The 15,915-nt window shown below is 38.0% G+C and overlaps 2 protein-coding genes across 2 annotated transcripts; one reads left to right on the plus strand and one right to left on the minus strand.

Moving 5' to 3' along the window:
* Nucleotides 1–689: 689 nt before the first annotated feature.
* On the minus strand, nucleotides 690–2,364 carry tmem101 (transmembrane protein 101). The gene is made up of 3 exons (XM_042508201.1): nucleotides 2,221–2,364; nucleotides 776–956; nucleotides 690–698 (listed from the first exon to the last, which is right to left on the minus strand). Exons 1-3 carry the CDS (start codon nucleotides 2,349–2,351, stop codon nucleotides 690–692), a joined length of 321 nt encoding a protein of 106 aa, XP_042364135.1. The 5' UTR covers nucleotides 2,352–2,364.
* Nucleotides 2,365–8,297: 5,933 nt separating this feature from the next.
* On the plus strand, nucleotides 8,298–15,102 carry si:ch1073-13h15.3 (inactive all-trans-retinol 13,14-reductase). Its single transcript, XM_042508667.1, has 11 exons — nucleotides 8,298–8,454; nucleotides 9,387–9,569; nucleotides 10,350–10,591; nucleotides 10,669–10,864; nucleotides 11,426–11,623; nucleotides 11,723–11,842; nucleotides 11,949–12,087; nucleotides 13,113–13,222; nucleotides 13,391–13,557; nucleotides 14,508–14,667; nucleotides 14,936–15,102. Exons 1-11 carry the CDS (start codon nucleotides 8,298–8,300, stop codon nucleotides 15,100–15,102), a joined length of 1,839 nt encoding a protein of 612 aa, XP_042364601.1.
* The last annotated feature ends 813 nt before the right edge of the window (nucleotides 15,103–15,915 follow it).

Genomic DNA, 15,915 nt, shown 5'->3' on the forward strand with positions numbered 1-15,915 from the left:
TGCGCTTGAAAATGTCCTTTTACAAAAATGCGATTTTCCCAGCTTTTTGTCTGAAATGTTTTTTTTAAATGAAAATGCACAAACTCAGATGTGTAAATATTCTGGAGGTCACAACAGTTAACTATCTGTCTGTTTTCATTTTACCTACAGACTAAGCAGACGTAGGCTTTTGGTTGTATAAGAGCTTTTATATTTTATATTTCATTGTGTGATACAATTTACAGCTGCTCTGATGTGACAGATTGTCAGAGCATTTCATTTGAAAACAAAATGTTCATTTTAAGAGTCAGAACTGTTGTTTTTGTGTTAACTGCAGTGATGTCAGGTATATTTGGTTAGGTCTGTGCTTTAATGTTAAATTCATTTGTACTCAATTAATAAATAATTATACAAATTTGATATAAAAAAAACAAACAGAAAAATTATGGTGTGGTTTACAACCAGGCAAACCAGCAGAAAGGCCGACCTACAATACAATAACTGATATTGGACGACAGTTTAACCAGCGTACACTGATAACTTCCTCCAGATAAGAACATCCTTTATTCGTCCCACAGTGGGGAAATTCACATTGAGGTACAGTACAGTACGAGCAGGAAAAGAATACAATAGTAAAAAATTAATTACAAATATAAAAATGTTAGATAATAAAAAGCAAAAACAGTGACATAAAATTACAAGGTGCCAACTCAAACAGCCTAGAAAAAAATACATATATAGACATACAGAAAATATGTACACCAACTGCACACGGCAACCACAGAGGGTGACTCACCTTAAGCCAGTCGCCGTAGTACACCTGCTCTCCAACATACGATGCGTATGTGCTGACGGCCAGCTGGATGGCAGCGGCCAGCGCAAACCACCTCCTCTTCACCCCAAAAGACATGAAGCTGGCGCAGAGCACTGCAGCGCCCATGTCCACATACAGGTACGGCACATGGATGTCTGGCTTCCTGGAGATGACAATGAATGAAAAGAGTCTAGAGTTAAACTTTAATTATACAGCAACTGCTTTATTTCTAATGATCTGTTTTCAACTGTTTGTCTCATAAGTAGCAAGAACATGTTGTATATTACATTAAAAAGTTTCCGGGATATACAACAAATGATAGCGACAAATGCAACAACAAAAAAACAAACAACTAGCAGCAATGGCTATCAAAAGTCACAAATTGCAATGAAATCAGTAAAAAGGATGAAAAAGATTAAATGGGAAACAAATCTGCAACTAGTGAAAGATGCATAACAGCACAACAGAGGAAAGAAAAAGTAAAAATGATAACAAATAAAACAATGAATAATGTCTGTGAATTAACCAAAGCAGGAGCAGTGTACAGCAACTTTATCATCTAGCATTACTTAAAAACATCTACAGAAACACACCTATCTAAAACCAATATCAATCTACCCCTAATATCCATGTGCTACATAATGTTTTTATTTTATTATTTATGAATATAAATATTTACATATTAGTATTGTTTGGTTTAAAATTTTAGCACTCTCACAAGTAAAGCACTTTGAGCTGAATTTTATGAATGAAAAGTGCTATACAAATAAAGATTATTATTAGTAGCAGTAGTAATAGTACTACATTGTTGTTGTTATTGTTATCATTATTATTAGCACATTCTTGCTTTAAAGTGCATCTATTTAAAACTGAGAGGGAAAAACACACCTAAAATAAGCAGGCAGGTATGACAAAGGGCGAACATATTTTCGTTAAAGTTGCTATAATTACAGGATAATTCAGAGGGTGTGGTGGTCTAAGTAAGACCTGCCCACCACAGACTGAAACAATACACACCCAGTTTACATCCTCAGAGATTAAAACCACCATTAGCAACGCACCACAAAAATTACAGCCTGTCCCCAGCCTGAGAGAAAATTACAGACCAGGGCAAAACATACTTTGTCATTTTAATTTAAACATCTCCATATGGCTGCCACTTTCTGCCTCAGGTTATGTCTAAATGCTGAAATACAACCCGCTAAGTTAGCTAGCTAGCAGCTTTACACCTTTAACCAAAAAAATAATAAAACGTCGACTAACAAATATGATCTCCAGCACATATTTATGACCACATAACGTTACAACTTCGACAATCATCTTAATATTAAGCTGTTTATGTTCAACTGCTGCTGAGTTTCGCCGTTAGCTAGCTTTTTAGCTACCGTTAGCTGTTTACTAGTACCGTGTGCGCTCGTTTACGTTACCTTTTTGAATCCGCTCGTTCAGCAAACAGCATCAGCATACTAAAACAGTTCCAAAATCCGAACCGGGTCAAGATAAATCCACCAAACTGGCTGAGAAACCGTAACGTTTGCTTCCTACTGGGAGCTGCCATTGTTGACGCGATCTCTCCGCCAACAACACTGAAGATACTCTGAGCACTTCCGGTCACAATGTTCACACGTTTCAGAATAAAAGCATGCATCCGTATACGCGCGTAGGAGGCGGTTCTACTTCAGGCGGGAATGGTCATATTTTGAAAAGTTTCGGATGCGTACTCCTATTGGCTGACAGATCCAAGTGGGCGGAGCGAGTCCATTCATTGGAGCAGGAGAAGCTTACCTCCACCTGCTGGAGAGGACATATCAATACAATGGAGGAAAGTGCGTCTGTGGCTGCTATTGACGTTATTATTTAATATCAGGCAAAAAAGTACAGGTTAAATGACTTATTTTGCTAAAACAATAAAAAAAATAATAAAAAATAATGGTGTATTGTGACTTTTATTCATGAGAGGGGAGGGGTGGTGCCAAACAAGGGAGGCACCTATAATATTTTTTAAGCACCATTAAGGGAGTTGTGGTGTTTGATTTGGCTTAGGGAAGGAAAATTCAACTTTATATGTTATAGTTTGTATTTATTTTAAATACCCTTAATCCCCAAAAGTGGGTTTGAAAGGCATGTTTACTTTAAAAATATTCAAAATCACACCGTTTATCACAGCCAGAAACTGTGAAATATGGTTATTTTTGGTGAAGGAATTGTCATGTATTTTCTCCCAGTCACAAAGAAAAACAGATGTAGCTCCAGGGGGGAAAAATGAAGTGTGTGCCTGTGTGAGGGAATGTATATTTGTATACCGATGTGCATTTTTTTATGTTTATGCTGTTAAAACTTCAATAAAATTACTGTTAAAAAATGCTAATGATAATGAGAAAATAAGCTCACTTAGTCACCAGTTTTTAATTATGCATCCTGCTTATCGGTTTGTTTGATAATGAAAGTGTTTGAAATTTGAACTAGGACATAAAAGTGGGGAGGGCAGTTTTTCATCAGGTGACCAAGCCTTCATAATGACCAGGAGCGTCTCCACGCTGCTGTTGATCCACAGTGACGTGTCTCCAGTTAATCTTTAGTAGATGAGACTAACCCAGATCCTGAAAATGGCTTAGTGTGAGTCCCACTGAAGGTTTAGTTAAGGATCAGTAGCCTCTCATGTCTCAGATGAAATGTCAGTTGGAGGTAAGTAGCAGAGAGTAGTGGGACGAGTTTCACAGGACCGGAACATTTTCATTAAACCTTTAACTTCGGCTCAAGAAACATTAGATTGCTTCGTTAGGTTATATACTTCATATTGTACACAAATCTTTACTTTAAGTGGATCTACCGCCAAACTGCCCACAAACAATCATAAGAAATAAAAAATAGCCGTAAAATAGCCAAAAGTACAAGAAAATTACATAGAAATTTGCCAAAAACAAAGCCTAACAAACAACAACAATGAAAACAAGAAAACCAAACAATAGAGTAACATGAAAAATACAAAGCAAGAAGAAGCTCACATATAATGCAACTAAATAAGTGCATCTATGTAGTTGTTTTTTTCTTCCAAAGCCCTAGATGTAAACATTACTAAAAATTAGTGTTTGTTAAGATTTTTTAAAAATTAATCAGTTTATTTTTTAAAATCAGCAGTGTCAGTGTGGCTTCTACGTGTCCATGTTTGTTTTTTAGGATGACGTCGCCAGACTTAGAGCAAGTGATTGGATGTAATGAAATCAGTGGTGAAGACTTGGCCTCCTTCCTCTTGGCACAAGACTGTGTGCTCATGATGTCGTATCGCTACTTTATGGGTTAGCTGCACCTCTGGGAGAGACAAAAAAGTGACCACAAGGAGACACAAAAGGATAACAAAGAGACACCAAATGACCACAAAGAGACATAAAACGATCACAAAGAGACACAAAGTGACCACAAGGAGACAAAAAGTCACCACAAGGAGACACAAAATATTCACAAAGAGACACCAAATGACCACAAGGAGACACAAAATAATCATAGAGACACAAAGTGACCACAAGGAGACACAAAATAACCAAAAAGTGACACAAAATGACCACAAGGAGACACAAAATGACCAAAAAGTGACACAAAGTGACCACAAGGGGACACAAAATAACCATAAAGAAACACAAAATGACCACAAGGAGACACAAATTCACCACAATGAGACACAAAATAATCACAAAGAGACACCAAATGACCACAAGGAGACACAAAATAATCATAGAGACACAAAGTGACCACAAGGAGACACAAAATGACCAAAAAGTGACACAAAATGACCACAAGGAGACACAAAGTCACCACAAGGAGACACAAAGTCACCACAAGGAGACACAAAATAATCACAAAGAGACACAAAGTGACCATAAGGAGACACAAAATGAACAAAAAGTGACACAAAATGGTGTGTGTGTGTGTGTGTGTGTGTGTGTGTGTGTGTGTGTGTGTGTGTGTGTGTTTGCCTCATTTACAGTAACTAACAGACAAAGTGATGTTCACACATCTATAATTTCTATTTCAGTGTCTCACTTTCTCCACCTCGTCGGCAGCTCTCCCCTCTTCCTCCTTCCTGTTCAGAGGTTACGGCTCCTGATTGTTTAATCTCATCACGGGGGATTGGTGACATCAGGTCCAATCCTGTGCCGACCTCTCCCAAAAGCCTGCAGCGAGGGATCAGCTGGGATGAAGAGCAGTGGGACGGCACGGATCAGTCAGTGTAAAGAAGCGACCGGACTGCAGGGAGACATACAGTCGATGAGCTCTTAGGAGCCAAATCTTTTTTCTCATTTTTGGGGATCCCACCATTCAAAAGGTAAAGACTGATGATTGAGAGAACTGTCTGTGCTGGATTTACATGTATTTTGTCTCAAGGGAGTATTTTTGAAACTGAAATACTTGAAGAAACCACAGGTTAAAGCATGAGAATACACTCACCTTCAGGCATTTGTTGTGACGTTTCTGATCTTGTTTCTTCCTACAGTCAGGATGGCTCGGGACATGTCAGATAAAGAAATCCTGAAAATGGAGTTGGAACAGTTAAAGAAGGAAGTCAACACACCTAGGACAGCAGTAAGTAAAATACCTCTTTTTCAAAATACAGACAAAATCTTTTCTTGCCGTCAACTGTAAAAAAAATATGTCTGATATTATCTTTCATGTTTTGTTTTTTTATTTGCATTTTAAGAAATAATAGGATGTAGTAATACTGGAATTAAAAATCATAAAAGAAAAAACAGAAAGCTAAACTAACACAGAAATATTAATGTAGAAATAAAACCCAGAGACAAACAAAATAAAAATAATTTTTAAAACAATAATAGTAGTAGTAGTAAGTGGTAAATATGATTGCATATGAAATAATTTAATTTGTCAGTATTATCTTTAATTTTAGCTGCAAAACATGGAAAATATTAATGCAAGACGAATGCCTGATGAATTTGGATAGAACAGAAGATAATTTGTCATTTATTGTCATTTTTTGCATGCAAAAGGCAGACATTTGTCCTCTTTCCATCTGCCATCTGCTTAAAAAATAAAGCATGAAAGTTAAAAATTTCAGGACAAATCTGTTTGTTATACTTAACATTTGTTTCCATCTTTCCTCTCCTCAACAGGTGGCTGCAAACTGTGCAGATACTGTTGCTTTTGTTGAGGGACTGATGCCAAGTGATCCGCTGATTAAGGGCGTTCCAGATGACAAGAACCCCTACAAGGGAGACAAGGGAGGCTGCATAGTAACATAGCACACAGACCTGCAGGGAACAGTTTTTTATGTGACCGGTTACATTGCTGGAGCATCCTTTTAGAAGTCTTGTGGATAAAATGTACAGTAGTAAGAAGATGTGTAATGGTGTTGCTTACCAGGAGAGAGACCCTTTCCATCACCGGATTACTGTATGTACCTGTTGATATGAAAATGTTTCTTTATTAATTTGTAATTAAATGCAAATAGCTGTTCAAAGCTTTGACCTGACCTGCATTTCTCACTTTTATTGCTCTCTTATTGCACTTTCATCCCATTATATCACAGTGGTTAATGTAAGACAGGCTCGACTGGATAGTGTTTGATGCGTAAATCAGCGCAAGTCAACATGACACTGACCTGTGCTGCCGTAGAAAGCAGGGCAAAGTCACAGGAGTTGTGCAGCTCCTTCTTAGTCTAACTCTTAATAGGATTTCTCCGTGGCGGCACAGTAGGTCACACTGTTGACACAGAGCTGCTTCCTGTATCCAAGTCTTTAAGCTTATTCCAGCAGCTTCATCCCGGCTTCCAGTTCCAGCTCTCCATCCAATTAGCGTCATTTTCAATCTGGGCAACAACAAATACACATTTGTTCACTCGACATTAGCAACACAACCACAACTATGAACATAGCTTTTGTTTTCTTAATTTATAAGATTGTAAAAATGCATATAGAAACACAATTCATGCTACATTAAACCTTTTTCTCAGTCCAATGACCTAACAACTCTGCACAAGTGAATCCCAGAATACAGTTTAGATCATATGAAGAATCTTGGTGATATTTCACTTGTCATAACACAAGAGCTAAACATGACCTCTAAACCTTTAAACGCCACGCTTCAATAAAAAGACAAATGATTGTAGCACTGGCGTTAGTGATACTGCTTCAAATATGGAATTTTCTGAAAATCTCTTTTCTGAGATTCAAGAGAAAAGCAAAACAGTTTACGTCGTAAATGGATACTCTCTAATTTTTATACATTAAATCTTTTAAAAGATCTTTAAAAGTACCATTGCATACAGTATGTGCATATGCTGTTTAGCAAAACACACCTGAAACTCCAATTACACTGTTGAAAATTTAGTTGCATTGTGGGTAATGTAGGTTGAAGGTTTTGACAAGGTAGCGGACTCTTTAAAAAAAAAAGATCCCCATGAATATCACTTATTCCGTTTCACCAAATTTGGTCTTTTTTGTCAAAAGGAGCTCTAAACGATATTAAAATCGATGATTCAGAGGTGGTCTGCACACTGCTTTCAGCACAGAGGTGGCTGAGCTGGCAGTTAGCGGCTAATGGTGCTAACAGCCGTCCAATCCAATCACAAATGTCTTAAATTTATAATACAGAGGTGAAGAACTGCATCATCACACGTCTGAGTTTGCTGTGATTCCCGTTGTCACCGGCTTCAGATTAAATCTATTGCTTAAAGTGAACTGAATTAGTGTGTAACTTGAGTACAAATGTCCATGCCAGGAATGCAGTAAAAAAAAAAAGTTATTGCATAGATTACATGAGTTGCAGATTTATGTATTTTTACTTATCATCCTCCTTCAGGAGAAAAATATTGTGGTAGGCAGGAAAATTTCTTTAAAAAGTCTTTGAAAAAAATCTCATCCTTTAAGCTTCAGGACACCAACTGAACCTGAAATGATAAAACTTGTGTACGCTCAGCTGCACTGTTATAAAGACATAAACTAAGATGACTTGACTATAATGTAGCCTTTATCTTAATTGTTTTATCAGATAAAAGCACTTGTGGATTTATGTAATCTGTGTTTCCAGTGAACTCTTTGGGCACGACTGAAGAATCAAAGAAAGAACAGGAGAGAAACAAAATGTGCCGTAACATTTAGATCTTAAGTGATATAAATTTTAAACTTCTTGAGATCTAAACCATTGACTTCCAAATATTATGCATATTTATTTCTTGATATAAAAGTGCATCTCTTGTAGAAACATTTCTTTAAAGACAAGTGAAATATAGAAACATGTTTTATATTTTCTTTTGTTTGCAACAAATGATCTTTTGTCTGAATGAAACATGATTGTTATCCGCGTACTATCATCGCAGGAAACTTTCAACACTTTATCTTTATTGCTCGTCATAACACGTATAGCGTTACATGTCAAACTGCCCCTCTTCTTCAGACCTTTGGCACTCAGCCTGATAAAAGGAGCCACACGAGGAGAGCAGTGTTCAGAATAAATCTTACACCTCTGCCGAGACGGTGACTTGATTGTCTCCAGGATGTGGCTCCTAATTTTCTTGGTCTGGTTGGTTATCTGGGCCGGTGGAACGTACTGGTACCTGTTTGGGAAGCCGAGTCCGTTCTCCCTGGAGTCAGTGAGACCCCCCGGACCTCGAGAGTTTGATCAGAAGAAGCGGGACAAAGTCATAAAGCAAGGTAACATTAATGCAGTCAAAAGATGCATATTGGCGATGTGACTAAATCTTTGATAAAGAAGTAAACGTTCTACCAGTTAAGCCTGATTAGCTCACATAATTTACCAAGATACAATATATTCAGTAATTACAGAATTAAATTATATTTAAGTTTGGATTTTACAGTAAACTCCCAGAAAGACTGCACACTTAAAATGTTAAATGCAATAACATATTTAACTCTTTTTATTGAACTGGATAGATGACAAATTATATAACAAAAATATACTTACATGTTGAAACAATGGGCCACCAGGCAAGTATCTACCAAAAAGGAAAAAAAAATTAATTATTTAACAAAGTTTAATTGACTTGTCATAGTTGAGTAGCAGAAAAACAAATACATTATGACATTTTTATGAATTAGCTTAATATGTAGTAATAAAACACTGTATATAACTCAGAAAAAGTTAACCTACAATAGGTCAAAGTAGGCAAGAAAACATATATCAAAAAGGACACTATACATACAGCTGGTTCACAGTACAACTGCTGAGGTGTGCTGATGCAGCTATCTCATTGACCTGTTTGTTGTGTCGTAACTCAGAGTTTAGATTAGACCTAAATTAGCAGAAGTTCAGTCATTCGTTTTCACCTGTGGGCTTTATCTTAATTAGATTACAGATTACAGACCGGGAGATTGTGCTCTCACTCTAATCTACTGTTTATTGCCCAGAGGAGAACACAGATACAAAACATGCAAGAATTAGATCAGGTGCCATGTGTTTATGACAGGAGAGGCGTGCAGTGCAACCTTCAGACTGTATTATGCAACAAAAGTCTGGGATAACATCTACAGTGCATCTTCATTTAAACGGTCTGAGATAAACACATTGTGTCATGTTACCTTGTTAGCATCATGTTACCTTGTTAACTCTGCATGTTTCTGTCCAGGTTTCAGCCTTGACAAAGTGCCCCAGAACCTGGATGTTATTGTCATTGGGAGCGGTATCGGTGGGCTGGCGGCTGGAGCCACACTGGCCAAAGCAGGGAAGAGAGTCCTGGTGCTGGAGCAACATGACCAGGCGGGAGGCTGCTGCCACACCTACATAGAGAAGGGCTTTGAGTTTGATGTCGGTAAGAGGACATGGATTTATATATCTATATATATATATATGTGCACATATGCATATGTGTTAACAGCCAACAGTGTACCAGGGAGTGTATGTATTAAAATTTTCATGACTGTTCATAAAAATGGATCTCCCATAGCCTAAAATGACATCTCCAGAAACCAACAGTCGAAAATCCAAACATGAAATAAGTTCACTGTCACATGTGATAAGGAGAGGCAGGAAATCTTTACAATTTAGATGCTGGAACCAGATATTTTTAATGTTTTGGCTGAAAAATGACTGATTATCAAAAAAATGGCAATTAATTTTCTATCGATCGACTACTTGATTTGACAGTTTCAGCTCTAGCTGAGACACTGCAAAGAAAAATACCGCAAAAGTACTTTCTTCCTTTTAAACAGTTAAGACAAGCTTCTGAGGCAATAACTTTAAACTTTGTATATATATCTCTTAACTATTTCGAGAAGTATTTTGGGAATAGAAACATTTTTGAGGCAGCACCTGCAGGTGATAAAGAAACTGACGGCACAATGACTTTGGGTTTGCCACTCAGCCAAGAATCTAAATACTCACACTTAACAGTCTTTATGAAACGCTTTTGTTCATTTATGTTTTTTAGAGAAAAGATAAATCTGATAAATAGTGATTTTTTGTATAATAAGACCTAAAAAGAAACAACAGTGCGCATGGGTACTTAGAATGGATGTTGTGAAGATGGTTTATATCACTGGTATGACTTAAAAAACCACAATGCTTTTGTTTTCTACTCTGTCCTCTGCAGGGCTTCACTACATCGGTCAGGTCCATGAGAACAGTCTGTTGCGCATCGCCTTCGACCAGCTCTCAGAGGGCCAGCTGGAGTTCCAGGAGCTGAATCAGCACTTTGACACCATCCAGATTGGCCTCGGCGATGAGAAACGAGAGTACACCATCTTCTCCGGTAAAACTGAGATGAAAGCTCATCTGATGAAGCAATTCCCCGATGACACAGAGGCCATCGAGAAATTCTTCAAAATCATGAAGGTACTGTTGGCTAGTGGACACACATCTCAGCGTGTCGTCTGCCGAATGAATCTCAAACTTCTTCTGTGTTACAACAGATCTCAGCGAAGAAGACTCACTACCTGGCCACTCTAAAGCTGATCCCGCAGTGGGTGTCTTTATTCCTGCTGAAGTCGGGACTCGCAAATCTCGTCACCCCGGTCTTCCGCCTCTCTGGCACGTGTGCAACAGACCTGGTGAACACTCTGACCAGCAACAAGGACCTCCACGTCATCTTTTCCTATCTGTTCTATGGTAGGTCCTCCAAAATATCAAGAGACCAAAAGTAAGACAGTGACAATAATTATTCTCTATACTCGAGATTTAAAATGATTTAAATGTGATTATATGAACAACTTAAAAGATATAGTTTATTATGCTAAACAGTAGCTGCTGTTTATTAAATATTTGACATAGACAAAGAAAACCAGAAAACTTCTGATGCAATAATCTCGTCTTGTTGCTCACAGATTCCGCATACACATGCAGATATCTGTTGAAATTACATCTAAATTAACATTGAACATTATAGAACTGGAAGCATTTTTTACAAAATCTCCAATTTAAGTAGCCTCGTGGTGTGGTGGCTGCAAACTTTTATTTTAGGGGGACTCCTTGTGAATACTTTGCAGGCAGGCGGACACGTGGGTCGGTATAATCCCTGGTTATTCCCTGAAATGCATATTTTTAGGGGGATTTTTGGTTTCGAAAAGTAAAACACAGTTAGTGGGACTGACGTAATAGGTTTCTATTCCCTAAAAAGGTGACAATATGGTTTTGCAACAAAGTAATAATTAATCTTTTGCTCTGTGTCAGGCGTACCTCCAAGGGACTCCAGTATTCTGATCAACGCGCTCCTGATTCATCACTACAAACGTGGAGCCTACTACCCTAAAGGCGGCGCCAGTGAGATCGCCTTCCACATCATCCGCACCATTCAGAAACACGGAGGAAACTGCCTGGTCAGAGCGCCCGTCTCCGAGATCCTGGTTAACGACAAAGGAGCAGCTTATGGTGAGACATTTTTTCAGCTATTTTTTTTCCATGTTTATTAAAAGGCAACATCAGCTTCAGGCAACCGACCAAAACCGTCCTCTGTGTGCCGTGTGACAGGTGTGAAAGTGAGGAAAGGTCAAGAGGAAGTGGAGGTTCGTGCACCTGTGGTTGTGTCAAACTGTGGCATCTTCACCACCTTCCAGAAACTTCTTCCTCCTGAGATTCGAGTCAAGACAGGTGAGCAACAAATCCCGCTTGCCTAAATGGGTGCATTCTGAAATATAATGCTTTTTATTGTGAAAATGAGGATGATGTTTGACTGTAAAACCTCCTCGTGCTGTAGATATCCAGGACAGGCTGAACATGATGAAACACGGCAGAGGATCATTCCTGGTCTTCTCTGGTTTTGATGGAACTGAAGAGGAGTTGGGTCTCGAATCCACCAACTTCTGGCTGTTTAAAAACAATGACATGGACAAGTCGTAAGTATGCAGAGGCCTGATCGCACTGACGTTTAATCAGCACATGGAGGCGCTCTTGTATAAGAAGTAGTACTGCAATAATGGAGTCATAAGGTATTAACAAGTATAAATTACTTTAAAGACCTTATTTAAAAAAAAAACTCTTTAATTGAAATTTAAGACCAAACTAACAATAGAAAGACACACCAAAAGTGAAAACATACTGCAGTCAAAATTAACAGTAAGGTAAAATGACTGCTCAGCATGTGCGATTCCCCCTCCTCACCCCCCATTTTCCCAAAGTTGAAGAGTGCAGTTTGCTTCATAAGTGCTTCAGGTACAAGCGTTAACCACCACAAGTAATCATTCTTTTCAAGCCGATGAACTTACATCGATAACTAATGAGCAGGCTGGCTAGCATGGACGTAGTTTAACGATGGAGACTCACTGAATAAATGCGAAGATGGCGCGAAAATAAAGGCAATGCAAACATACAGGTATTAAGTCGAAGTCTGTTCCCCCTTCAAATAGTCTTTTTCTATTAAAATTGTGTTTCCAGTAGTGTCAGCACCAGTAATTCTCAATGAATCACTTTCAGTCACATTTTAGACCGTCCCAAGACTATTTAATACCCTTTTAAAGACCTTTTTTAAGTAAATGTGCATTTAAGATATGATCAGACTTTTTAAGGACCTGCGGCCACCCTGCATAAATTCACAATGAAGGCCTGCTTCCAGGAACATGAACACATTTATCACTTTTATTCTGAAATTTAAAAAAAAACCAACTTTAGTAGCTAAAGATTTATGGACTCTAAAGTTCAAAGAAATATACTATATTATTCATGTTTGTGGCTTATTTAATCTCCAAGTTAGTTCCCTTTATCGTCCTCTAGATGGAGTACACGATCAGTCAGGTCACAGCTGCAGGATTTAAATACCAAACTCATGATTTCTTTCATGTGAAGCCACACAGCTGATAAACTCAGCCCAGACTGCTCTGAATGTCGGATGATCTGAACTTGTCAATTTCATGTTTTGTTTTAGGATGGATGACTTCTTTGCAATGAGCAAAGAAGAAGCTCCAGACAATATTCCCATGATGTTCATCACAATGCCGTCTGCCAAAGACCCAGAAGCCAAAATAAGACACCCGGGTACAAACATCCCCAACTTTTACGAATGATTATACTAACATAAAGCTCTGTTCACAAGACATTATGTCCTAAAATCAGTGATAAAGAGACATAATCTAATAATCTAATAATTTCAGAGATGTTCTGCGCACAGATTAGGTGTGATGTGTTGTGTGTTTTGTGTCACAGGTAAATCCTGCATGACGATACTGACGATGGTGAAGTACGAATGGTTTGAGGAATGGAAGGACACTACAGTGCGCAAAAGGGGCGATGAATACCACAACTACAAAATGAGATTTGCAAAGAACCTCTTCAACTGGGCCTGTACTCTGTTCCCTAAAATAAAAGACAAGGTACGATCTGTCATGCATGCACGCGAACACTTGTCTTTGCATGTGCTTGAAAATGATCCATTTTATGTCCATCAACTTTTATCTAAGATATTTTAGGGCTGGGTATCAGTATGTGATATCTATAATGTATTGACCAAAATAACCAAGTACGTAGTCGTATCGAAACAGTAGAACAATAACAGTACTTAAAAGGGTGCCCTAAGGTAGTAGACAATTATATTTCATGCTTTTTCAGACCTTTTCATTTTTAGACAAATTATTTATGTAATCATAAAGGAAAGTAGCATATATGTGGCCCTGTGCAGAAGTAGGTTTTATGTAGAAATATGGTTATTAGTGTGAGCTGGGAATAATTTACATTTTGCAAACAAGCAATTGCGAGTCTAAAGTGAAAAGACAGTAAAAATGTGTCAGAAATGTGAAGCTCGATTAATTTTGACAAAAAGACATTAAAAGATTAATCAGTTAAATATATAAAATGTTTGTGGAAATTAAGACCTCACAAATTAAAATTCTGGACTATTTATTTTCTTCCTAATATTTCTTAAACTGAATTGGAGACATTTTAAAAGGTTTTTAAGGACCTGCAGGAACCCTGTTGATACTTTTTGTACCTAGAACAGGGAAATGACTTCTTGTACATTTTCTACCCAATCATCACAAACGTTATTCAATTTAATGCAACGTGTGATTGTCGACCACCGTGCATTTGATGGATTTCATAATTCAGCGTGCTGAGATGCCACCAAAACATTTGAAGTACCGCTATATGTGTCAACTGGTGGCATTTTACATAACTGAACGTTTTGATTTACTTGACTGGTATCAAATGAAGTACTCTATTGGTAATAGTATCACTTTTAGGGTACTAGTATCGCAGTTATTATAAATGATACCCAGCCGTAAGATGTGTTGACTGCTCTGTTTTATCTGTATGTCTTGTTTTCCAGCTGGTTTTCCAGGATGTGGCGACCCCACTGACCAACATGCACTACCTGGGCGCCCAGCGTGGAGCCATGTACTCCGCTGAGCACAATCTGGACCGCTTCCACGCCGAGACTGTGGCCAGGAACAGGTGCAACACTCCTGTCAAAAACCTCTACATTTCAGGTATGAACAGTTCCAGTTTGAGGCTTTTAGGCTAAAACTGTTGCATGCACAGTCAGTTCTTTGGGTTTTGTGGCTGAGTGAAGTTTTACAGGCATAGAAATGTCTCAACAAGCCCTGAAGTTGATTCAGTTCGGGTGGGCTTTGAAACATGAGAGATTCTCTGCAGTGTAATTTTTTTCAGACCAAACTAACCTTTTTTTTAGTTTTCTGGTTCAGTGAAAATACTTAAAAATAAGTATAAGAAAGTCACACGTGTTTCTTTTTTCAGGCCAAGACGTGTTCAGCTGCGGGATAGCTGGCGCTCTGCATGGTGGACTCCTCTGCGCCTCCACAGTGTTGGATCACATCGTCTACATTGACTTGCTCCTCCTCAAGAAGAAGCTGAAGAAGAGGAAAGCCAGAGAGTTGGCTCAGCTGGCAAAGAAACTGCAGTGAGAGCGCTCTCTCTACTTCCCCTGCAGGACAATAATAAAACTGCACAAAAACGACCCCTGACTGTCGTGGGAAGCTTAAAGGAATACATCATCACCAAGTCCTAGATCTGTGCTTTATAACTAATATTATAAAGGCTACACATACTAATGACGATGCAGAATAATCACATGTTTTGTAGTGGATCATTCAGTCTGGTGATCTATGCAACTGGTAAAATAAAGTACACAGACTGCTGGTTTAAAAGTCTGTTTTTGATATTTTGCATGTTTAGCTGGTTGCAACAAGTTCTCATTTTGCTTTAGAGGTTGTTGCGTGTGATGACTGAACGTAAACACAATATGATAAAGAGTTCACATGGAGCACTGGAATCATCTACCAGGGGTTTAGATGTGATTTTAGCTACAGTTATTAATATTAATTAAAGACGAAGGCGACAAAATGGGACGACAAAGAGGACAAAGCATCTCCTTTACTACACTGCAGTAATTTTGTATATAGATGTCGGGAGTTCGAGATGCTTTGATGCTTTATGGCAGTTTCACTGGTTTGTCTGAAGACTGTAACTACAAGTAACCACAGAGTGTTTAAATACTTATAACACACATTTTCTTGACTTACATGAACTGTGTCTAAATAACATATTCATAATATAATGACCTGCTGTAACTGCATCATTTCATGGTAAATTCTGTATTAATAGTGTATGTAAAATTATTTTGCTTTTTTGACAAAAAAAATGAAATATTTCAATAAGTGTAAAATAACAGCGAATGGTTAATCAGTGTAAAATCCATGATATGAACTGCTTTGCTT

This window comes from Plectropomus leopardus, chromosome 19 (assembly GCF_008729295.1).
Source record: "Plectropomus leopardus isolate mb chromosome 19, YSFRI_Pleo_2.0, whole genome shotgun sequence".
NCBI classification, from domain to species: domain Eukaryota; kingdom Metazoa; phylum Chordata; class Actinopteri; order Perciformes; family Serranidae; genus Plectropomus; species Plectropomus leopardus.

Bases quoted from the DNA above. Each gene is read 5' to 3' on its own strand.
- tmem101 (XM_042508201.1), bottom strand. From the start codon at position 2,351: ATGGCAGCTCCCAGTAGGAAGCAAACGTTACGGTTTCTCAGCCAGTTT. The intron at 957-2,220 runs GTAACGTAAACG...TGTCATCTCCAG, and splicing joins GAACGAGCGGATTCAAAAAG to GAAGCCAGACATCCATGTGC.
- si:ch1073-13h15.3 (XM_042508667.1), top strand. From the start codon at position 8,298: ATGTGGCTCCTAATTTTCTTGGTCTGGTTGGTTATCTGGGCCGGTGGA. The intron at 9,570-10,349 runs GTAAGAGGACAT...TGTCCTCTGCAG, and splicing joins GGGCTTTGAGTTTGATGTCG to GGCTTCACTACATCGGTCAG. The intron at 11,624-11,722 runs GTGAGACATTTT...GCCGTGTGACAG, and splicing joins CGACAAAGGAGCAGCTTATG to GTGTGAAAGTGAGGAAAGGT.